General features: G+C 42.7%; 1 protein-coding gene across 2 annotated transcripts; it reads left to right on the top strand.

Moving 5' to 3' along the window:
* LOC132584788 (serine protease 27-like) lies at positions 1-22,832 on the top strand. Of its 2 annotated transcripts, XM_060256711.1 has the most exons (6): positions 1-237; positions 1,266-1,286; positions 5,627-5,789; positions 8,488-8,759; positions 17,713-17,882; positions 21,484-22,832. In XM_060256711.1, exons 1-6 carry the CDS (start codon positions 180-182, stop codon positions 21,751-21,753), a joined length of 954 nt encoding a protein of 317 aa, XP_060112694.1. In that variant the 5' UTR covers positions 1-179; the 3' UTR covers positions 21,754-22,832. The 2 variants fall into 2 exon arrangements, with proteins under 2 accessions (XP_060112694.1, XP_060112693.1); XM_060256710.1 differs by lacking the exons at positions 1-237; positions 1,266-1,286 and adding an exon at positions 5,379-5,441.
* The last annotated feature ends 586 nt before the right edge of the window (positions 22,833-23,418 follow it).

Below are 23,418 nucleotides of genomic sequence, written 5' to 3'. Positions count from 1 at the left end.
CTCCATCAGCATGTTCAAGGGGGAGGAAACTCCAGCGGCCCTCTCCTTGCAATGAAATTTTTATAATGCAGATAACATTATGACACACCGAGGTTAGACACCTGTTTCCTGGATGTGACTGGAGCAGAACAACCGGCAAAGACATCTCAGAAGGATTAGAGAAACAGAAGGGGGGCACCATGTCCATTGTGCCCCCTTTCCTGGCCGTGGGGCTGCTTCTGCTGGCTGTGCTACAAGGTGATTGGAGCTGGGGCAGGGTCATTGAATCATGGAAGACTCATGCTTGTAGTCCTTTCACTCTTTGTGGGAGTGTAAAGAGCGGAGGGGATGGATTGAAGGGGAGGTCTTAAATCCAGGATGGAGCAGAAATCCAGAATTCCTGGATTGTCATGTGGAGACAAAAGGGGCCTCTTTCCTGTCGCACAACCCTGAGAGGGCAGTGCGTCCTAGCAGTTAAAGGAAGACAGCTGGAGACTATAAGACAGGCAACTGTTTATTACAGTGTTTCTGCTAACAGGTAGAAAGTCCTATAATCTTGGACTTTGTTCCTAAAAGATAAAGACTGGAGGCCTCCAGAAAGGTCTGTGTTTCTGCTGGGATCCTTTTCTCCCAATCCCAAATATCTGAGCGGCCAGTCCCATTGTCAGTATGCCATGGAGACAAGCCTGAGAAGTCAGAAGTTAGCTGCTGACCATTTAATTTGCATTGCATTCTCACGCTCAGCTTTCAAAGTGAGTTCTGCAACAAAAGGCAAGGGGATTAAAATCACTGGTTAGAAACTGGGGTTGCCAACTCCAGCCAGGGAAATTCCTAGTAATTGGGAGAAAGGCAGAGTTTGAGAGTGGCAGGAGCTCAGTGGGGTATAATGCCACACAGCCCACTCTCCGGAGCAGCCATTTTGTGCAAGGGAACTGAGCTCTGTCATCTCGAGATCAGGTGTAATAATGAGGATCGCCAGACCCACCTAGAGGATGGAAAGGAAAGGTCCCCTGTGCAGGCACCAATCGTTTCCGACTCTGGGGTGACATTGCTTTCACACCGTTTTCACGGCAGACATTTTTAACAGGGTGGTTTGCCATTGCCTTCCCTGGATGACAGCCTTACAAAAATATAGCCCATCCACGAAGTTGTTTTTTCCAAAAATTGGGGTCTTTCCCTTTTGCTAATCCATATCAGTTTAGCAAGAAAGATGGGGACAGAATGCATCTTCTTCAATGTTTTGAGTCTAAGCTGACATTTCTTTTCACTTTTGGTTTTTCCCTCAGGTGCTGCTGGCTCAGAAGCAGGTAGGAGGGTTTTAACAGACTCAAAAGAATTTTTACATGGAAACTTCACAAGCAGGGAAGGGGTTATGTACCAAAGAACATATTTACAAAACTCTGGTGTGGCTAAACCTTTTGTGCATGTGTTCAAAGGTAGCCTAGGCACTGAAACAACAGTTGAAGCATGTTTCGGCTTAAACAAGGTTTCTCTTTGTGGAATGCAGTTCTGATGGAATGATAGAAGTTGCCCTAACTGGGTCATTGAAAGCATTCACCCTCTTCAGTTTTTCAAGGTGGGGCCCAGTGAGGTAATAGATAGTGAGGTAATAGTTTATCAGAATACAGTTGCAGAGACCTGGGTTCAATTGGTCACTTTACCATGAAGCAGTTATTTTAGTGTCTTTGGGGTAGTCACTCTACCTCACAAAGCTGATGTGAGAATAAAATGAGGAAAACCAAGCTCAGTGCTCAGAATTCCACAGAGGAAGAGCAGCACAAAATTGTACTAAAGAGATATCTACTTCATTGGTAAGGTTGCTAACTTCCAGGCAGCACCTGGAGATTCCCCAATCTTAACGATTGATCACCAGAAGACACCCTGCTGAGGTGAGGCCTCTCTCCTCCCCAAAGTCACCTTCCCCAGGTTCCACCCTCAAAACCTCCAGGTGTTTCCCAACTCAGAGCTGGTAAACTTCCTCATTGACCAGGTGGGGATTTTCCCCTGCATGGATAGCAAAGACCCTCCCCCACTTTAAAGGGGAGTGTCCATATGACTCATTCTGAGCATGTTGTAACTTTCCCCTTTACACCAAATTTAGATGATGATGATGATATTGGATTTATATCCTGCCCTATATTCTGAATCTTAGAGTCTCAGACTGTCTCAGTCTCCTTTACCTTTCCTTCCCCCCTCCACAACAGACATCCTGTGAGGTGGGTGGGGTTGAGAGAGCTCTTACAGCAGCTGCCCTTTTAAGGACAGCTCTGCAAGAGCTATGGCTGATCCAAGGCCATTCCAGCAGCTGCAAGTGGAGGAGTGGGGAATCAAACCCAGTTCTTGCAGATAAGAGTCTGCACACTTAACCATTAAACCAAACTGGCTGAGAATTTAAAATAAACCTGGATTTATCTGGCTCAAAGGAGAATCTCCATTTTCTTTAACCCTTTAAAGAGCTCCCCCCCCACCCTTTCCTTACTAAGCCACACTGTTGCATTACAACATGGTGTGGTGGAGAAAGTGAGGAGGAAGGGGGATTTCCAGGCCATGCAGGGGTGGTCTCAAAGAAATTGCCATTACATCTGTGCTTTCTCACAAGTGAAATAGGAAAAAGGAGGGAAGCGGGAGCCAGAAGTGGTAGTGCCAGTTAGGGTTGGCAGGTCCCCCTGACCACCAGTGGGGGATGGGGGTTAGGGTTGTCAGATCCTGATTGAGAAATTCCTGGAGATTTGGGGTGGAATCTGGGGAGGACAGGGACCTCAGTGGGGTAGAATGCCACAGAGTCCACCTTCCAAAGCATCCATTTTCTCCAGGCAAACTGATCTCTGTCGTCCAGAATTGAGCTGTAATTCTGGGGGATCCCAGGTCTCACCTGGAGACTGGCATACCTAGTGTCAATAAGTGTGCAGGAAGCGGTGTGGGTAGGATGCCAACTCTGATTTGGGAAATTCCTGGAGATTGGGGGGCTGAGCCAAAGGAGGGCAGGGTTTGGGGAGAGGAAGGACCTCAATGGGATACAGTGCCATACAGTCTCCTCTCCAAAGCAGCCATTTCTTCCAGGGAAACTGATCTCTGTAGACTTTAGATTTGAGTTCAATTGCACCTTAGAGACCAATAAAAATTTTGGGAGTGTAAGCTTTCAGGAGTCAAAGTTCCCTTTGCTAGACACAGAACAGCTGTAATTCTGAGAAGTTTTTAGCCCCATTGTGAGAAGTTTTAGCCCCCACTCTGTCATGATATTCTGAAGTAAAGACAGGTCTGGTCTGCAGCACCTGGATAGAAGACCTCCTGCACGCCACATAAAATCACAGTAATGCAATTAAAACAACATTAAGGGAAAGTCTAGTTTTTGAGCTGTGAGAATAAAGTGCAGAACCTGAAGGGATGGTTATCTTCAGGTAAATAAAGGTGTATCTTGACATAGGAGACCTATTCTGATGCTCTGAATGGGAATCGGTGGGGGGAAAGGACTGTTTAATAATAATAATAAAATTTTATTTATACCCCGCCCTCCCCGCCAAGGCAGGCTCAGGGCGGCTTACAGGTATGGCAAAGCCATTGACCAATAAAACAGTTATACAATTCAATAAAATTACAATTTACCATTAAATTTTTACATAATCTAAAACAATCTAAAAACAGTCTAAAATAATCTCTACACACTGTTATCTCAGTTATTAGTATTAGTGATGGCGTGATGTTTATTTCAAGCTCCATCTTGAAAGGCTAGCTGGAAGAGGGCGGTTTTACACGCCCTACGGAATTGGCTAAGGTCCCATAGGGCCCGCACCTCTTCCGGCAGCTGGTTCCACCACTGGGGGTGCTTTTATAGAGAAGACGTGTTCTCTAGTTATTTTTAGTTTGGCCTCCTTTGGCCCAGGTACTTCCAGGAGATTTTGTGAGCTGGATCGTAGTGCTCTCTGGGGAACATATGGAGAGAGGCGGTCCCTAAGGTAAACAGGTCCTCAGCCATATAGGGCTTTAAAGGTAATAACCAGCATCTTGTAACAAACTCGGTAAACAATTGGCAGTTTGGGGTGGTGAGGTGGAGATGTGCCTTTGAAATACATGAACAGCTAACAATGAGTCATCTTGTATATTTTTTTGTCCTTGTCTGCCAATCCGTTTACCCATTTTTCAGGAAGAGCTGTAGGCTATTTCAGAACTGGTTTGGAGACTAGATCTTCTTGGAAAGAGGGACAGAGCTGTTCACTTGCTGTCTGGTTCCTCTTGTAATGAGGGATTGAAGGAAGGCAGTCTCAGTAGGTACAAGGAGTGGCCAGCTCACCACAGAAAGTAATTGTCCCTTTTGAGAAGTGTATGTACATGTATTCATCTTGCTATTCCAATTGATTACCCTTTGTGAGGACATCCACTCAGATGAGATCTTTTCTTCATCTGATTGGATCACTCATGTCATGCCTATCCATGTTCCATCTAGAAATCAGCACCTCAGGGGATTGCTGTGCTTTCTGACCTCACTGTGTATTATCACCTCCTATAAGCATATCTGCCAACTGAAGGTAACACTTCATGCATCTGACAAAATCAACTCCAGTCTTTGAAAGCTGAAGCTACAACACATATTTTGGTCATGGTGGCTATTGCTAAGTGGATCTATCACTACAGTTTTACTCTCTAATGATGTCCAATCAGAGCCGGGGGTGTGATCCAAGAGTCTTGTGTTATTTTAATGTAGAAGTATTGCAGCTAAAGTTGAAAGACTGAATTCCACATCAGCCAGCCCCCACACAGCCAGTTTGCTGTAATGGTGAAGTGTGCGGACTCTTATCTGGGAGAACTGAGTTTGATTCTCCACTCCTCCACATGCACCTGCTAATGTGATCTTGGGTCAGCCACAAGTTCTCTCAAGGCTGTTCTGCTCAAGAGCAATTCTAGGAGAGCTCTCTCAGCCCCACCTACCTCACAGGTTGTTGTGGGGAAGGGAAGTGAAAGGAGATTGTAAGCTGCTCTGAGACTCCTTTGGCTGGTGAAGGGCAGGGTATAAATCCAATCTCTTCTTCTTCAAATGTCACCCATGCCACAAACAGCATACATAGCAGCTCCCAGGGGTGTTTCAGGTTGGAGAAAATAGCATGTCAGGTGGAGGCTTTTAGAAACCTGCCCCTTGTACCACACACCTGGTTTCAATCAGGGCCAAGTATCTGATTTGTTTAGAGAGAGAGTGAGAATTTTTTAGTTAAACCTTTAGATCTCTTAACTACAGGTACTAGGGATTGAACCTGGGGCCTACTGTGTGCAACTCAGATGAACTGATACATGTATACTTGTGTACAGGTACTCAGGGTTGTTTTGTAGAAAAATAGGTGGTGGAGCTCATCCAGAGATTGTTATGCAGCTGTACCTACTATTCAATTGACAAGGTAGGTAGGTGGGGAGGAGGAGGGGGAACCCTCAGAAAGGTTCAGGAGCTGAGCTCCTGATGAATTCAAGGCCTACAGGTACTGATACATCAGGGCAAGTAGCAGCTTGCCAGGTCTGTTTCATGTGGGGAAAACAGCACAGGGGAAGGCTTAGCAGGCACAGAGAGAGTGTGTGAAATGCCACTGAGCTCTGGTTCGATACTACTTTCCACCATGTAACTATTCCCTGCTTCATCCTCTCTCCCCTCCCCTATGCTTTGTAGTCTGTGGGCAGAAAGGGTACTCCACACGCATCGTTGGGGGGAAGCCAGCCGCTGATGGAGCTTGGCCCTGGCAGGTCAGCATCTTGCAATCAGGGAAGCACATTTGTGGAGGCTCCCTCATAGCTGAGCACTGGGTGCTGACGGCAGCTCACTGCTTGACTAGGTGAGTATCTGATACAGATCACGAGTCCTAGGGTTGCTACCTCCAGGTTGGGAAATACCTGGAGATGAGGAGGGTGGAGTTTGGGGAGGGGGGGAGGGGAGGGGGATGTGTTGCCTGGAGATCAGTTGTAATCAGTGTTCCCTCTAAGCTGAATTAGTGTGGGCTAGCTCACCTTTTTTTTTTTTATCCTCTGGGTCACCCATTTTTGACCGAGAGCAAACTAATTTACGTAGTAGCTCACAATTTTAATGACAGTTGCTCACAAAGTAGATTTTTTTGCTCACAAGACTCCACAGTTTAGAGAGAGTATCGGTTGTAATCCCAGGAGATCTCCAGCCAGCACCTGGAAGTTGGCAATCCTAAAACACAGGTATGACCACCTTCCAATCCAGAAGGAGCTGCAAGAGCAGGTTGGTAGCCTGTGGATTAACTGGCAGCAGGGACAGTCTTAACCAATGGGCAACAGGGGCAGCTGCCCTGGGGCCCGTACTTGAGGGGTGCAACCACCTACATGCCCTCCCAAAGGAGGTAGAGAAGAAGAGGATCTTGGCACAGTTTGCACTTGCTTCTTCTGAAGCTTGGGCACCTGCAGGGGAGGTTTTTTGTAGAAAAAGCCCAACAGAAAACTCATTTGCATATTAGGCCACACCCCTTGATGTCACCATTGTTTTGCACAGGGCTTTCTTGTAGAAAAAGTTCAGCAGGAATTTTTTTGCATGTTAGGCCTCAGCCCCTGACACCAAGCCAGCTGAGACTGCATTCCTATGTGTTCTTTCTCAAAAAAATCCCTGGGAACCTGGCTTCCAGAGTCATTGATGGCTTCCACCCATCTTGCATGGAGTGAGGGTAGGGCTGCCAGCTCCAGGCTGAGAAATTCCTGGAGATTTGGGGAATGGTGTTGAAACCTGAGGAGGGGGGAGTTTGGGGAAGGGAAGGACTTCTGTGGGGTATGATGCCATAGAGTCCACCTTTCAAAGTAGTCATTCTCTCCAAGGTTGTAACTTACACTTTAAACAGTTGTGAGTAGGGGTGTGCATTCGGTTTGGCCGAACTGAATAGACCGCCGAATACCCCCTGATTCAGAAGTATGCGGCATCATATACTTCTGAATCCAATTAGAAGGCATTACACGGGAGCTGTATAAGGTTCCCCATATACTTCCGAAACCATATTCGGAAGTAGACGGAACTCAGTGTAAAAGGTGGGAAAGGAGTTTCTGCAGCCTCAGGGAAGCTGCTTGCCTCCTTTCCCGCCTTTGAAAGCCTTTTCCCGCCTCTCCCATAGCCTCCCTGGGATCAGGGAGGGAGGGGGAGAGGAGCCCCAGCAGCCAATCCAAAGTATGCATTTGTAAAATGCATTGCAAATGCATGCTTTGCAAGGCTGTTGTGTAGCTGATGGCTGGGCTAATCCCCTAGCCATCAGCAACATTGTTGTTCTTTTGTTTACTTGGTGTTAAAAAGTGTTAGGTTTTAACAGTTGAGTTTGTTGGCCTTTTCTCAGTTTGATTTGTTTGGATCTATTTGATTTGTTTGGATCAGGTTTTGCATCCTGTCCTGTTGTCCCTTTTCCTGGTTCTGTTTTTTTTTTTTTGGGGGGGGGGGGGGGTGTTGACTGATTTGGCCTGAGGTTTTTTATTGTTAAAAAGTTTAGTTTTTTAACAGTTGAGTTTGTTGGTCTTTTCTTCGATTTGTTTGGATCTGTTGTTGTTGGTTTTTCATCCTGTCCTGTTGTCCCTTTTCCTGGTTCTGTTTTTTTTTTTGGGGGGGGGGGGGGGGTTAAAAGTTAAGTTTCTTTCAGTCATGTTTTGGGTTTTTTTAATTACCTCTGGTTGGTGTGAGGGGGTTGGTGTGTGGGGTTGGTCACTTTCATGTTTTTATAGAGCTATTTTTGGAGTCTGAGGGTTCCATGCAGTTTTGGGGGCTCTCCCTCAAATCCCCTGCCCCCCAGTAGCCTCTGATTATGGCCTATGTTGCCATTGAGTTCAATGGCCCATAGGGTATAATGGTGGGATAGGGGCACCCTCTTTGGTTCCCCCTGGAATGGGAACTCCTGCCCCAATCTTTTTGGGACTTAGGGGTTTTGTAGGGGAGAGTCTCCTGCATATCTCCTGCAAATTTGGAGGCTCTCTCTCAAACCCCCTCTCCTCCAAGTGGCTTCCAATATACCCTATTTTGCTATTGATTTCAATGGTCCATAGGGTATAATTGGCCATATATTCAGAAATAGCCATATATCTCCAGTATATACAGCTATTCCGAATACCAGTATTCAGAAATATACGTTATTCCGAATATTTTGGCCCCATATATTTCCAAATCCGATTAATTCCAATTTTTTTTTTTTTGCACACCCCTAGTTGTGAGCAATCAGCTCATGGATCTCCTGACTTAATGACAGCCTTTTGGAAAGATCCATTGTAAGTTTTAAGGATATGTTCCTTCCATTCTTTTTTCTTTTCTTTTTTTCTCCTAATTTCTCTCCTTCTGTTTTTGTCTTATTTTTCTTATTTTTTTTTTATTCTTACATATGACAAAATTCAATAAATAAATAAAAAGCTGGAAAAGATCCCTTGTGCTGTTGGGCATCACCAACAAGGAACTCAAGGAGATGAAGCTTGTAAGCTCCACAGGGCAGGATCTGAGGTCTCACAGAAATGCCAAGTCCAGTTTGGCCATGACCTTTGTTTTCATTCTTCCAGGAACATTGATGAATATGAGTTGGAGGTGGGAGCCTATCAGCTTCAAAATCCTCCCTCGGAAGGGCGGCAAATATTCTCCATGAGCAAGATTTGCTCCCACCCTGACTTTGATGGCCATGACGGCTCCAGTGGGGATATTGCTGTAGTGAAACTGTCATCCTCCATAACTTTCACTAATGACGTCCTTCCCATCTGCTTGCCGAATTCTTCTGTACAGTTTCCAGATGGAGAAATGTGCTGGGTCACTGGATGGGGGCAGATTAAGGTGGGAGGTAAGGAGATGATTGGGGGAGGAACTCTTTGGGTTGTTTCTTCAGACGGCGAGGTTTTTTTCTCATTGCTCACAGACATGCTGTCATACAGCACAAGATGAGTCATAATACTTAAGTGTTTGTATAGTGCTTTCAGCTGATCAAATAGGCGAAGCACCTGGATCTTGTTTTAATCCTCACAAGAACCTTGTAAGGTAGGCTGGTAACATCTTTCCTGTGGGAGGAGATAAGGCTTGTTTCAGTTATACTTCTGGTGAGTACATGGCCCAGGCAGGACTTAAACCATATCCCCAAGGGATAGAACTAGATACAGACAAGGAGAAATTTGCTGGAGAACAAAACACCAATAAGAATAATAATGCTAAACAACAACGTCAAAACACTGGCCATTGAAGAAAACTACAAATATATTGGGATTTTAAGAATATATATATAACGAAGGAGTATTACCAAAGAGTTTAAAAGATATTGCAAACAAAATTAAATGGAGGCAACACAGTAATGGCAATTAACACGTGGGCTGTACTAGTCCTAAGATACACAGTTGGCATCACTGATTGAAAACAAAGAGAATTAGAAGCAACAGATCACAAAACATGCAAGATAATGCCTGTGCATCACTCTCTACATCCTAGAATTGATTTTTATTGTCTCTGCTTACCAAGAAAATTAGTTGGAATAGGTCTCCTGAAAGTTAAGCAAGCGGTTGAAGAAGAAAAATGAGCACTGAATGATACATCAAGAAAAGCAAAGAGAAGCTTCTAGTTGAAGTGTACAAGGTAGACTTATTTCAGGTTACAGAAACCAAAGATGACAAAAAGATTGAAAGCAAAACACACCTTGACAACTGGAAACAAAAGCACTTGCACAGGCAATACTCAAAAGACAGAAAATAAAGTTGATAACAAAAACAATTGGAAATGGCTGCAAATTGAACATAAGAGAAGCCGTGTTAGATCAGGCCAATGGCCCATCCAGTCCAACACTCTGTGTCACACAGTGGCAAAAATTTTTTATATATACACACACACACTGTGGCTAATAGCCACTGATGGACCTCTGCTCCATATTTTTATCTAAACCCCTCTTGAAGCTGGCTATGCTTGTGGCCGCCACCACCTCCTGTGGCAGTGAATTCCACATGTTAATCACCCTTTGGGTGAAGAAGTACTTCCTTTTATCCGTTTTAACCTGTCTGCTCAGCAATTTCATCGAATGCCCACGAGTTCTTGTATTGTGAGAAAGGGAGAAAAGTACTTTCTCTACTTTCTCCATCCCATGCATTATCTTGTAAACCTCTATCATGTCACCCGCAGTCAATGTTTCTCCAAGCTAAAGAGTCCCAAGCGTTTCAACCTTTCTTCATAGGGAAAGTGTTCCAGCCCTTTAATCATTCTAGTTGCCCTTTTCTGGACTTTCTCCAATGCTATAATATCCTTTTTGAGGTGCGGCGACCAGAACTGCACACGTACTCCAAATGAGACCGCACCATCGATCTATACAGGGGTATTATGATACTGGCTGATTTGTTTTCAATTCCCTTCCTAATAATTCCCAGCATGGCATTGGCCTTTTTTATTGCAAACGCACACTGTCTTGACATTTTCAGTGAGTTATCTACCACGACCCAAGATCTCTTTCTTGGTCAGTCTCTGCCAGTTCACACCCCATCAACTTGTATTTGTATCTGGGATTCTTGGCCCCAATGTGCATTACTTTGCACTTGGCCACATTGAACCGCATCTGCCATGTTGACGCCCACTCACCCAGCCTCAACAGATCCCTTTGGAGCCTCACAATCCTCTCTGGTTCTCACCACCCTGAACAATTTAGTGTCATCCGCAAACCTGGCCACTTCACTGCTCACTCCCAACTCTAAATCATTTATGAACAAGTTAAAGAGCATGGGACCCAATACTGAGCCCTGCGGCACCCCACTGCTTACCGTCCTCCACTGCGAAGACTGCCCATTTATACTCACTCTCTGCTTCCTATTACTCAGCCAGTTTTTGATCCACAAGAGGACCTGTCCTTTTACTCCATGACTCTCAATCTTTCTAAGGAGCCTTTGATGAGGAACTTTATCAAAAGCTTTCTGGAAGTCAAGGTAAACAACATCTATTGGGTCTCCTTTGTCCACATGTTTGTTCACCCCCTCAAAGAAATGTAACAGGTTAGTGAGGCAAGATCTTCCCTTACAGAACCCATGCTGAGTCTTCCTCAATAACCCGTGTTCATCAATGTGCCTACTCATTCTGTCCTTGATAATGCTTTCTACCAACTTTCCCAGTATTGAAGTCAGACTGACTGGCCTGTAATTTCCTGGATCTCCTCTGGAACCCTTTTTAAAGATGGGGGTGACATTTGCTACCTTCCAGTCCTCAGGAACGGAGGCAGATTTCAATGAAAGATTACAGATTTTTTTTGAAGTTATAAATTGTCTTTATTAAGCAATTTCAACATACAGAGTGTGAAGGCATCCTTACGTGTATTCATAACATACAGAATTAAAACAACACTAGGCAAAACTAAACAAAAAATCATATTAAACCAAACTATATCCAAATAAACAAAAATCCAATATGTTCCCTAATGTACCATAAATTAAGCTTTTACAGATAAATTAGTTTTTTGTAATACTGTTTACTAGGAAGGATGTTTTTTTCATAGAAATAAGAAACCAGAGGGAACCACACTGATACCACATGTTTTTCATACTGTTCATATTTTATATCATAAGAATTGTAAGCTAATTTTATTAAAATAAAGATTTCCCATACTCTTTGGTGCCACATGTCCACTGTCGGGATAATTTTGCCCGTCCACCAAGTAGCAATAGTAAGTCTAGCTGTTGCTATTTAAAAGTACTTAAAAGTTCAGTACTAGAACTCACTTCCGGAACAGACCAATTATGAAGTAAAAATATATCAGGTTCTAGTGGCAGGTCTATTTGAGTGATTGAGTAAATTTGCTCTTTGATTTGTTGCCAGAATGTGGTAATGAATTTACATTTCCACCAACCGTAGAAAAAGTCAGATTGAACACCACAAGATTTCTTGCAAAGCGGGTCTATTGAAGGAAATATTTTGCTTACTCTTTTTGGAGACCAATACCATCTTAGGAGAGTCTTATGAAATTGGAATTTTAAATTAAAAACCTTAGATTTGTTACAATAAGAACTCCAGATTATTTCCCAGTGATCATCTGGAATAACCTTTTGACAATCTTCATTCCACCTCTTTTGGTATTGGAGTTCTTGTTCATTAAAAAGAAGAAGGCATAACTTGTATGTTTTGGAGAGTATGCCCTTAGTATTGTCCTTAAGGTTTTTGATAAAATTTTCATATTCTGTCAATGGACGCTTAAAAGCTTCCCTCACTTTGACTGAGACAAACATGTCTCTGACCTGTAGATATTGAAACCATTTGATCTCATGGTCAAGTTTCTTTTCCAGTTGTCTTTTTTCAAGAAAGGTATTGTTAACACAAAGATCTATTAATCTAGAATAACCTCTTTCCCTCCATATTAGGTATTCATTATTCTTTTGTCCAGGAGGGAACCATCTCTGATTTAGAAAGGAAGAGTATCTTGACAGTTCAGGAACTAGTTTACTCTGTTTGTATCTCCAGAAAGTCAGTAAGGGGTGTAAAAAAAGGTTGGTTTTGTATCTGGTTTTATAAAGTAAATTGCTGTTCCAAATCACATCTGATACGTGATATGAAGTTAAATAATTTGCCTCAATCTGCTCCCAGTCTGATGTAGACTTCCCCACTATGTATTTAGTAATTTGTGCCAGTAAAGCTGCCCTATAATAGGTAATTAAGTTAGGGTAATCCATTCCTCCACGTGACGAAGGTTGAGAGATAATGTTTATTCCAATCCTTGACTTTTTGTATGATTATAGAAATTTATTAAGATCTGCTTGCCACTTGATTAATGTAGAGTTGGGTAAATAAATAGGTAAAGTACAAAAAAGAAAGAGATACTTTGGGATTATGAAATTCTTTATGAGATGAAATCTATCAGGCCATGAAAAATTTTTCTTGTCCCAATTTTTTAATAGTTGTAAAATCGTTTTATGTAAAGTGTCATAGTTGCATTGTTTGAGCTTAGTAATATCCCTAGGGATATAGACACCTAATAGTCTCCAGGAACTTTCTGTCCAGTTTCCATGTCCTAATATAGTCAGTTGTTGATGTGAAGCTTTAGAAAGATTAATAGGGTAAGCTTCTGACTTCTTATTGTTAATGGTAATGCCAGAGATTAAACTGAATGATTTAAGTAACGTTTGAAGAGCTGTAAGAGACTCTACTGGTGAGGATAAATATAAGGTTAAGTCGTCAGCATAAACAGCTAGTTTTTGGATTGAGTATCCTATCTCTATCCCTTTTATGTCTTTATTTTGTCTTATTGCCTCCATTAAGGGTTCAAAGGCTATAAGAAAAAGAAGAGGAGACATGGGACAGCCTTGTCTCGTTCCTTTTTGAATTAAGATGGGTTGAGAGGAGTTGCCATTTATGTAGAGTCTGGCCGAAGGGCAATTGTATATTGCCTCAATTGCATTTTTGAAATTTGGACCAATTTCCATAAGATTTATGACCTCTTTCAAATAGAGGAATTCAACACTGTCAAAAGCCTTCTCTGCGTCTAGTGACAGTACTAAAGCTTCTGTTTTATTTTGAGTGCAATGTTGTATTACGTTTATAGTCTTTCTAATTGTGTCTGTCATGTTGCGGTGAGGAGGGAAACCAGATTGTTCTATCTGTATATAGTTGTGAAGAATGGATTTAAGTCTGTTGGCCAGGATTTTTGTAAAAATTTTAGTGTCTAAGTTCAAAAGTGAGATAGGACGGTAAGAGGCTGGAAGCATAGGATCTTTATTTGGTTTAGGAATGACAATGATATTAGCTTGAGCCCAAGAAGGAGGCATAATCCCTGTATCTTGTATCGAGTTGCACAGGTCTTTCAATGGTTCAATTAAGTCTTGTTTGAAAGTTTTAAAAAATTCTGGAGGGTACCCATCATTGCTGGGGGAGGTTTGATTTTTTAATTGGCTGATCGCTATATCTATTTCTTGTGAAGTTATTTCTGGTTCCATGAATTGGCAGTGTTCTGCCGATAATTTATTGATCAATTTGTTATGATGTAAGAAAGTATTAATCTTCTGTGTGTCAGGTGATTTGGTTGAATATAGATCCGAATAATATTTTGCAAAACTATTGATAATTTGGTCTGTGGAGGTGTGAATTTTCCCTGTATCATCTTTTAAGGAGTGGAGAAATCTAGATCTTTTTTGCTCTTTCGCTCTCCAAGCAAGGAGGCGGAGTGACTTTTTGGATCTTATATAATATTTCTGTTTTGTGTAAATTAAGTTTTTTTTGATTGCTTCATTTTCCAGAGATTCCAATGTTCTTCTTTCTGCTAGTAATTTCTGATAAATTAAATTATTTCCTGTGTTTTTATGTGCTAACTCCAGATTTTTTATCGAGGTGTGCAACAATGTAATTGTTTCTTTTTGCTCTTTTTTCAGGTGTGTTGTTATTGAAATACATTGACCTCTGAGGGTCGCTTTAAAGGCTTCCCATCGAGTCGAATGAGATGTGTGTTCTGGCAAATTTTCTTTGAAATATAGTTGAATGTGCTTGGACAATTGTGATCTGACCTCCTCTTGTCTTAGGATTGAGGTCCTGAGTGACCATCTTCTTTCTAAAGAGGTCCGTTTGGTATTGTTAAGCATGCATGTTACTGGAGAGTGATCGGACCATGCTTTGATCTCTATCTCCGCTGATGAAATGTTCTCTGCTAGAAGGTGTGATGCTAATATATAGTCTATACGGGAGTAAGAATTAAATCTATGTGAGAAGTACGTATAGTCTCTTGTTATTGGGTTTTTAGCTCTCCATATGTCAATTAGTGAGATTGAGTCAAATAAAGATTGCAACTGAGTAAAGGTGTTTCTTTGGTGTGAGGTGAGATGTTTCGAGCTTGATCTGTCCATTTTCTTATCTGCAATGTAATTAAGGTCTCCACCTAATAGCACTTCTCCTTCAGCAAAATTTTGCAGTTCTTTAAAAGTGTGCTTTAAAAAGGTGATCTGGGCAGAATTGGGGGCATATATAGAGCCCAATGTTAACAGTTGCCCTTCTAGCCAGCCCTTCACGAAAATAAGCCTGCCATGTGGATCTGTCAATTGTGCTTTAAGGTCAAATCTGATATTTTTTGCAAATATTATTGCTGTGCCCCTGGCTTTTGAGGAGCCTGGGGCTAAAAATTGGGGTCCAAACCATGTTGATTTGAAGAGTGTCTGGTCAGAGGATTTGATGTGGGTCTCTTGCAAGAATGTAATATGTGGTTTAAGTTTGAGTAAATGAGACTGAATTCTTTTTTGTTTTATACAATTATTAAGGCCACGGACATTGAGCGAAACAATTTGAATTCCTGAGGACATTCCCTAGTAATTGGATGTTACCGTAACACTAAGCAATGAATAAACAGTTATATAGTCGAAGAAGTTGCAAAAAAGAGAGAAAAACAACAACAACTTTTCGTTTTCTAAGTTAAACAATTGCAGTATTCAGCAAAATCTGTATAATCTTCTTAATGAGTAAGTTTGCAGTGAAGCTAGCCAATATATATGCAGTTGTGTTCGCTACCAAACAGTTGTGATCCAAAGTAATAACAAATAGAAAATTACAAAAATTTAACCAAAGAAAGCCAAAAAAAGCCAAAATAAAAGGAAACTTATTTAAAAATTCTAAAGTTCTTAGCTCAACAATTTACCACTTATTTCCCCTTACCCCTCTTGCTAACTGTGAATCTATTTTTTACAGATCCTAAAGTAATAAGCTTGTATTTCAAAATTATTATTGGAGCTTAGGTCCTAACTTACTAAATCTCCCTCCCCCCCTCCCTTATAAAGGTAAAGTTTTTGCAATTCTAAAACGGACTTTGCATAAAATAGTTCTAATAACCATTAAACCCTTAATACAATTATAAAACTTTGCATCATTTCACCCTGCAACATATTCCTTTAGATAACCAACAGGCAGGTGAAGGCATGGCCATATTATTTACTGAATCTGTCCCCTGTCAGCTCACCACTGGTAATCAGACACAGACATGCACTAATGTTGATTAGTACTCTTTATCCTGGAATCTTGTTTGACTTCAGTGGAGGAGAAGAAAAGGGCAATTTTCTTTTGTGTGTTTTTGTAGGTAGATCTGGATTAGTGTCCAGTTTTAAGGCTTTAAGTAGTAGCATACCCGACTGCTCATCAAGTGCCTGAAAAGTCTTGCCTTGATATCGCACAGAAAGTTTCCCTGTTGGGTTCCAATGATATTTTAGTTGAGCTTCTTGCAAGCGCTTGGTAACTGGCTTCAGAGATTTCCTGACGTTGAGAGCCTCTGCAGGTACATCAGGAAGGACAAGAATATGGGAGCCTTTAAAGTCCAAGAAACCTTTTTCTCTTGCCACCTGCATTAGAGCATTTCTGATGCTTAAATCCTGCCGCTGCCATTTTTTCTCTGTTTAGTGTCCTGACTATTTTACAGGCCGGGTTTTTGCTCTCAAATTTAGCATGGTATAGTAGCTCTATTGTCTCAAACACGTAACCGCTACGTCTGTAAAGGTTTTAGAAAATGTCATCGGGTAAGGACGCTATTTTTATTTTTATTTTACCGTCCATTTTAGTGAGTTTCGTGAGGGGGGTTGGGGAGCAGCAGGATCATGCGTCCACCATTACTCGTGGCTACGCTCCACCCCCCAGATTACAGATTTTTGTTAGAAGATCCACAAGTTCAACTTTGAGTTCTTTCAGAACTCTCGGATGTATGCCATCCGGACCCGGTGACTTATTAGTTTTTAATTTGCCTATCAGTTGTAGGACCTCCTCTTTTGTCACCTCAATCTGACTCAGGTCTTTCAACACCCCTTCCAAAATTAGTGGTTCTGGGGCAGGCAAAAAGTTCTCATCTTCCACAGTGAAGACGAAGGCAAAAAATTCATTCAGCTTCTCAGCCATTTCCCTATCCTCCTTCAGTAATCCTTTTACCCCATGGTCATCCAAGGGCCCCACTGCCTCCCTGGCTGGTTTCCTACTTCTAATATATTTGAAGAAATTTTTATTGTTGGTCTTTATGTTTTTTGCAATATGCTCCTCATAGTCCCTTTTTGCCTGCTTGATCAAAGTCTTGCATTTGATTTGCATTTGATTTGCCTGTGTTCCCTTTTATTAATCTCACTTGGACTGGTTTTCCACCGCTTAAAGGAGTCCTTCTTACCTTTTACAGCTTCCATTACTTTGTTTGTTAACCATGCAGGCCTTTTCTTATGCCAGTTTGTGCCTTTCCTAACTTGTGGTATTGGACACTTGAAGAAAGAAACTGAGAGACTCATTCTAGCTGCACAAGAGCAGATACTCAGAATGAAAAGTATGAAAGCCAAAATTCCAAAGACCAGTGACAACAGCAAATGTTAACTATGCAAGACAGAGGATGGAACAGTTGACTTACAATCTAAAGTTTGCCATCAGGGTATCAGAGCAGAACAGGAGAAACAAAGACAACAAGGGATGAAGGAGGCAGGATTCAGTTACAAATGGTCAGGCTGCTGAGTTCAATCCAATCAAATTTTCTGGTGGTAAAAAAAGTAAGGAGAGGTCTCACCCCAAAAGGCTACCCTGGGAATAATGGGGTCTGCATGGGGAAAAGCCATGTGGGATGGGGGCTGTAGTAAGAATGGAGATTGAGTGGGGGAAAGTTGGTTGAATCCAATCTACTGTGTTCCCCACCAAATACCAAACTGGAGCAATTGTGGAATACAGACAACTTTGTCTCCTGGCTGGGGGAATCACAGGAACTGGGAAGTCATCATCACCTCCCCTTCAAAAGCAGGAAGCAATCTTCTGTTTTTTGTTCCATGAATGCAAAGGTCTTCCATGTCTTTTCCTGACAGTGAACTTGCCCCCTCCACAAACCCTTCAGGAACTGGAGGTGCCAATCATAAACAGAGATGCTTGCAATGAACTCTTCAGCATTAATCCAGAGGCTGACCTGGATCCCAATCCAGTTAAGGAAGATATGATTTGTGCTGGTTACACAGGAGGTGGAAAAGATGCCTGCCAGGTAAGAGACACCATAACTTGCAGGGCTCTTGTCTGGGGTGGAGTGGGGTTGCCAGCCAGGACTGGCCCTACCAATAGGCAAACTAGGCAATTGCCTAGGGTGCTGGCCTTTTGGGGGTGCAGAATGGGATCCCCCCATGTGACTCTGTGACATTATCAGTGCGAGGGGGGGCACCAGAAGTTAGCCTTGCCTAGGTTGCCAGGCAGCTGGCCCTGTTGCCAGCTGACTCTGGCTACCTGCTTGGTGAGTTTGTGGCGCAGCAACCATCTTGGTTAAAACAACAGAGTTTGGAGTGAACCCTACATTCTTACCCCAACTCAGTGGTGTCACTTCTGGTTTCTTGCCAAAAGTTACATTGTGCTGATGTCATCTGCCAAGCAGCCACCTTCATTTTTCCTCCAAAACTTTTTACAATGGTGATGGGGAATGAAGGGGGCAGCCAGTAAGCTGCCCTGAGGGATGAGCAGAGCAGGGTTGCTAAATTCCCATTGCCCCAAATCCAGGATGCCTAATTTGCATTTCTTTTGCTTCATCCAAAAGTTAGGGATAGGGTGGCCAACATCCAGGTGGAAGGTGTAATTCCAGGAAATTTCCAGACTACAAAGATCAGTTTCCCTGGAGAAAATGGCTGCTTTGGACAATGGATTCTATGGTGTTATATAGCCCAAGTCACAACTCTAGAAGTTATCAAAGGAAGCTTCTTTTCACCTGTCCTCTTTCCTGGGATTTGTTCATGCTTTCTTCTCTGCCAGCTGCAAAGTTTGTCAAAGCAAGAGATAGCAAGCATATCATTAGTCATCAAAGAGCTGTAACTTAGGGATACCAGCCTGCAGGTAGAAATCGAGGATTCCCTGAAATTACAACTAATTTTGAGACTTCATAGATCAGTTCTCCTAGAGAAAATGGAGAACCCCACTGAGGTCCCTATCCTACCCAGACTCCATCCCCAAATCTCCAGGAGTTTCTCATCCTGGATCTGACAACTCTTTCCCTCGTCCCCCAACAGTGGCAAAGGGGGACCTGGCAAGTGGCAACACTCCTTCATTGGCTAGAACAATGTAAGGTGGGAGTAGGCTTGTTTCTCTCTGAACAGTTAAGCAGAATGCTTGTATTTTGCTTCATATCTCCAGATCAACAGAGGCCTCCTACAGTTGCCAACCCCCAGGTGGTGGCTGGAGATCCCAGGGATTACAACAAATCTCCAGGCAACAGATTAGTTTACCTGGGGGAAATGGCCACTCTGGAAGGCATTGTGCCCCACTGAAGTCCCTCGTCTCCCAAAACCTGCCCTCAGGCTCCACCCACAAAATCTCCAGTTATTTCCTAGCTCAGAGCTGGCAACCCTAGCTAGCCCTTTACTTTAAAAAGCAATTAAAGCAGGTAGTCTGGGGTCAGATCATAGCTCAAGCAGGCAGTAGGGAGCATACCGTGTATCTAGACAAAGCCCAAATGGAACAGGCCATATCACAACCATAGGAGGCCAAATTATACATTACAGCAGCCATGGACACAACTGGCCAATGGCATTTTATAGGAAAACGTAGCCATTTAAAAATTGCTGTAAGGGCCCAGTCACCTCGTGCCACCATAGAATGGGCTCAATTAGGTTCAGGTCATCATGACAATATTTAAACAGCTAAAGTTTCCTCTAAAATGGCCACGTGTTGGACCCATGATAATTGTAGCATACAGTTTGACTGTAAGTCAGTGGCATTTGGAAACTGGTAGGCAGATCCAGTTTATCCTCATGGCCCGACAGTTCAGAAATGGAGTACTCCTAGGGTAGCCAGGTTGGGAAATACCTGAAGATTTTAGAGGCTGATTCTGGGGAGGGCAGAGATTATCTGGAGCTCAATTGTAAGAGTGGGAGATCTCCAGGCCTAGAGACTTCTCTTCAGGCATTCCTGTTTCAGTACCTCACTCTTTTTTGTTGTAGTTTTGTGTATTGGGGGGGGGGGGGGGGGGGCTCTACACCTAGAAATTATGTAAACATCTACTGGGGGCCTGGGGGGTATTCAGAGAGGTTGTTGAAAGCCCATCTTTGTTCTCTTGACTGGGTATTTCAAGGACAGTCTCCCAACCAAGTAATAACTGCAGTCAACATCCTGCTTAGCTTTCAAGATCTATCGATATCAGGCTTGCCTGAGCTATCCAGGTCAGGACTCCAGTACCTCACTCTTGTGATCTGAGGTGGTGAAATGCATTAAGGGTTTATTATACTAAAAACCACTCAAGGGAACCTAGTCTGTAGGCCAATTCTTCCCAACCTGGATCTAGTTGAGAGACTACCTCCCAAACTTCAAGACTCCACTATGCTCCAAAGGGGATAAATTATTCTGAATAACAATGAATAGAAATATTTCCTGATTTATATTGCATTTCATCTGATTGGGTTTTTATGAAATTAATCAGATTAATAATGAAGCAGTTGAAGTAGAACAAAAACTAATATAAAATAAAATTTAATGATTGCATCCCACCAAAATCCAGATGAGATCAGAAATCTGCATAAGCAGTTCTGTGGAGATGATCCAGCTAAAATCTACCCTGAGCCTAACTGAATAAAACACCTTTCATCCAATATCTGTTAAAAAAACCCCCAATAAGAGCCAGATTAATGTTTGGGGGCAGTATACCTGTTGTGGGTCAGCCATGGCTCAGTGAGGACTCCTCAGTAGAGGAGTCATTGTAAACAACTCTAAGTCAGCAGAAACCAGCAAAGGAAGAGGAACTGTATGCTGATCAGGATTCACAGCCAACAGCTGGCTCAGAGCCACCACAGTCTCCAGCCATGAGCCAACAGGTGACACTAAGGTAATCATTCTCAGCCCTCTAAGTATCACCCCGACTCTTTCAGCACCACAGACAGAGGCTACAAGCAGATCTACAGGAGAGGACAGAGTGCTTGCCTCCTGGCCCATGCTAGCTGCTTGAGTAGTTGCAGAATTACTCCTAAGTAGCTGGCTAAAAATTTGACCCTTAGGCCACATACATATAAAAATTAGCCACAGGAGGCTGTTAAGAGTGGAAGTAGCAAGTCATTCTATTCCTGATTCTGTGACCACAGCCTTGGAGCCTGTTTTGCTTGTGTGACCCTTGGACTGGCTTCTGACTACAGCTCTTGGTTCTGCTTGACTCTTGCTTGTGAGTAACCCTTGGACTGCTTGACAGTGCATCTAAGACAACCCTTGGGTAGTGGCCTTCTTGGCTCTGAACTCTTGGATTTGGTCTCTCTTGTTTGGACTGGGAGTGCGGTGAATATTCACCTTGGAGTGAGGTGAATAAAAAGGAAGCTAATTCCTACAAGACCCTGACTTGGATAGCTCAAGCTAGCCTGATCTCATCAGATCTCAGAAGCTAGCAGGGCTGACCTTGGCTAATTATTTGGATGAGAGACCTCCAAGGACTACTAGGGTTGTGATGTGGAAGTAAGCAATGGCATGCCAATTTTGAATGTCTCTTGCCTTGAGAACTCCACAGGGGGTTATCATAAATCAGCTGTGATATGGTGGCATTTTCTGTCACCACCAATTCCAACAGGTATCACAAATCAGATTTCAGTCTGCCTTCTACAAATGCTGTCTTCCCTCCTTCTCCACAGGGTGACTCTGGAGGACCTTTGGTTTGTCCACGTGAGGAAGGCTGGATCTTAGCTGGGGTCGTAAGCTGGGGAGAGGGCTGTGCACTAGCCAACCGCCCTGGAGTCTATACCTCTGTGCCTTACTATGATGACTGGATCTCTGCACATTTACAGAACATGATCTCTGAGGACTGCAGGAGCAGAGAAGGTGATGATGAGAGAAACAGCAGACTACCAAAGACCTTCGCTCTGCCGCTTCTTCTCAGTTGTCTCACATTTGCTCTCCTGTGAGATGCTCATTTCACTGCCTTCTGCCTGATGACTCACTCAATGGAATTTCCTTCTTCAAGGTGCTGCCGTTTACTATCTCCAAAATCACCACATGCAATGGGAAGCTTAAGCCCACTTCTGTCTGATTACTTTGAGCATGCTACTCATTCTGAGTGCTTTAAAACCATTTCCTGTGACTTACCCAGAAGAATCTTGTGAATTGTCCTTTGGAAAAGATATTGAGAATTCATCTTCCCTTGAGATTTCTCAGCCAGGGAGTGTGGTTGGGAACTGGAATATGAAGGAAAGTGCTGCGGTCAAACTTTGCATTATGTAAAAGATCCAGGATCAAATATCCTACTGTATTTTTTACCTTTGAAAAAAACATCTGTGGGGTGATGATTTGGGTTGGTGTCACAGCACTGAGGAAGGGGAAATCATGTGATTTTTGCTCATAGAATCCCCCCCCCTCCTGTGGCTACTGACCCTGTGGAGAAAAAGTCGGCATAAGTACATCTACTGTCTTTTTACCCTGGTAGAATAGCTGCTTGGGTGGCACAAATATTTCTATCAAGAAAATGTCATGGTGGAAAGATGAACACCCAGCATTGCAACCATGATCCAAATCACTCCATCCTCAACTGCTTTTTCAGGTTAAAAATGTGGTGAGAAATCTAATCATAGATGCCCCATACAACATACAATTTGGCCCTTGCCTGCCACCAAAAGTGACAATTTATAATTATTTTTCTTAAATATCTGGCTGGTGACATAAGTGGTAAATACAGTCAATATCTCAAGTTAGTACTTCAGAACTTGTGATAAATCATGAGCTGTGAATTTGAGGGCAAACGCTTTGGGGGAGTCTTTGATTCAGTCTGTTATTTTTGATACTTCAGATCCAGGGAAATTGCTAAGTTCTTCATATGCACTCTTTTTACTTCCTAAATACAATGTTTTATAACACTTACCAGTATTTTAGTGCTTTTATCCATTGTATAACTCAGAAGTGATTGTAATTTTTTAACCCTTCAACTGACTGTGTTGGAAGAAAAGCCCAGAAAGATTAAAGGCTGTTCAAATGGACAGACTTCTCATCAGATTTTGAACAGGAACAATATTTTTTCCTCCAGTGTATTTGAGGAAACTTCTTGTTTTGGAACTTGCTTTCAGATTTCAAATTCTTTGGGATGTATTCATGATGCACTGCATCTTCCTTGTTTGTCTATTATTTCCCCATGGTGCAGAGTGGTAAAGCTGCAGTACTACAGTCCAAGCTCTCTGTTCACAACCTGAGTTCGATCCCGGTGGAAGCTGGGTTCAGGTAGCCAGCTCAAGGTTGACTCAGCCTTCCATCCTTCCAAGGTCAGTAAAATGAGTCCCCAGCTTGCAGGGGGGGGGAGAGAGTGTAGATTACTGGGGAAGGCAATGGAAAACAATCCTGTAAAAAAAAGTCTGCTGTGAAAATGCCGTGATGCGACATCACCCCAGAGTCGGAAACAACTGGTTCTTGCACAGGGGACTACCTTTACCTTTTACCTTTACAAGTTACATATTTCACAGCAGAAAGCTCCTAGAGAGTAATCAGCAGCCAAATAGCTCTGCTTCTGGACATCTCTTTAGCATTTTGGCCACTGTTGGGGAAAGGATGCTGCAATGACAGTCTGAACTAGCATGGCTTCTCTT

The sequence above is a fragment of the Heteronotia binoei genome, chromosome 15, assembly GCF_032191835.1.
Source record: "Heteronotia binoei isolate CCM8104 ecotype False Entrance Well chromosome 15, APGP_CSIRO_Hbin_v1, whole genome shotgun sequence".
Classification (NCBI taxonomy): Eukaryota; Metazoa; Chordata; class Lepidosauria; order Squamata; family Gekkonidae; genus Heteronotia; species Heteronotia binoei.
The sequence above is the reverse complement of the archived record's forward strand: the minus strand, read 5'-3'. Positions and strand labels throughout refer to the sequence as shown.